This window comes from Opisthorchis viverrini (assembly GCF_000715545.1).
Source record: "Opisthorchis viverrini unplaced genomic scaffold opera_v5_6691, whole genome shotgun sequence".
NCBI lineage: Eukaryota > Metazoa > Platyhelminthes > Trematoda > Opisthorchiida > Opisthorchiidae > Opisthorchis > Opisthorchis viverrini.
Window position 1 is genome coordinate 1 of NW_008759922.1, and position 715 is coordinate 715.

General features: G+C 44.1%; 1 protein-coding gene across 1 annotated transcript; it reads right to left on the minus strand.

The window, feature by feature from the left end:
• Window positions 1-128: 128 nt before the first annotated feature.
• On the minus strand, window positions 129-446 carry T265_12326 (hypothetical protein; the record flags this gene model as incomplete). The annotated part of the gene is made up of 1 exon (XM_009179720.1): window positions 129-446. The coding sequence occupies one exon, from the start codon at window positions 444-446 to the stop codon at window positions 129-131; it is 318 nt and encodes a 105-aa protein (XP_009177984.1).
• Between the last annotated feature and the right edge of the window lie 269 nt (window positions 447-715).

Consider the following 715-nt stretch of genomic DNA (forward strand, 5'->3'; position numbering starts at 1 on the left):
CGAAGAGCTGTCACCACTGACTGGATTGGAGCTGCACTCTTCAAAAAGCACATGTCCACGCTGAACATAAAGACGATTATTTGTGCAAACTTACCGGATTGAACCTCGTTTCGTTCGAACGTTCCCGGTTACTGTGTGAACACTCTGCTTGGACGTACGATCTGGATGGATTTTCTGCGACTAGTACTGATCTCTTCTGACAGTAGTGGGTGATATTCCTGGAGTTCTGTTTGACTCGCTTGTTCAGGGTGCTTATGTTGTTGAATAGTGTTCGCTGCCTCAGCTGAGAATGTAACTGACTCTTGGTAGTCTGAGTGGGTGACCGGCTGTTCCAGGGGTTGTTTTTTATTTCGTTGCTGCAGTTGTCTTGACATTAGCTCTTCGTGCAAGCTTGAATCAGGTTTGAGAGACGCTATTGAACAGATTGAAGTTGTTTGCATATCCATTCGACATGAACCGGAGCGCAAGTATCGTGCACTCCTCATTTCCTGTATCGCACCGGTTTGAATAACCAGATTGTGTGCTTCATCATAACTTCTAATAATACTGAGTACTTTGGAAAAAACCGGTCCAGCGTCAGTTTCTCCTATACTCAACTCGTATGTGGTCTGTGGGAACAAGATGGTTAAAGGAAGTTATCATTGTGCTGTAGCGGAAATATATCTTTGTCACGAAAGGATTAGTTGAAAACAGGGTTTTGCGATTGGACAATTGA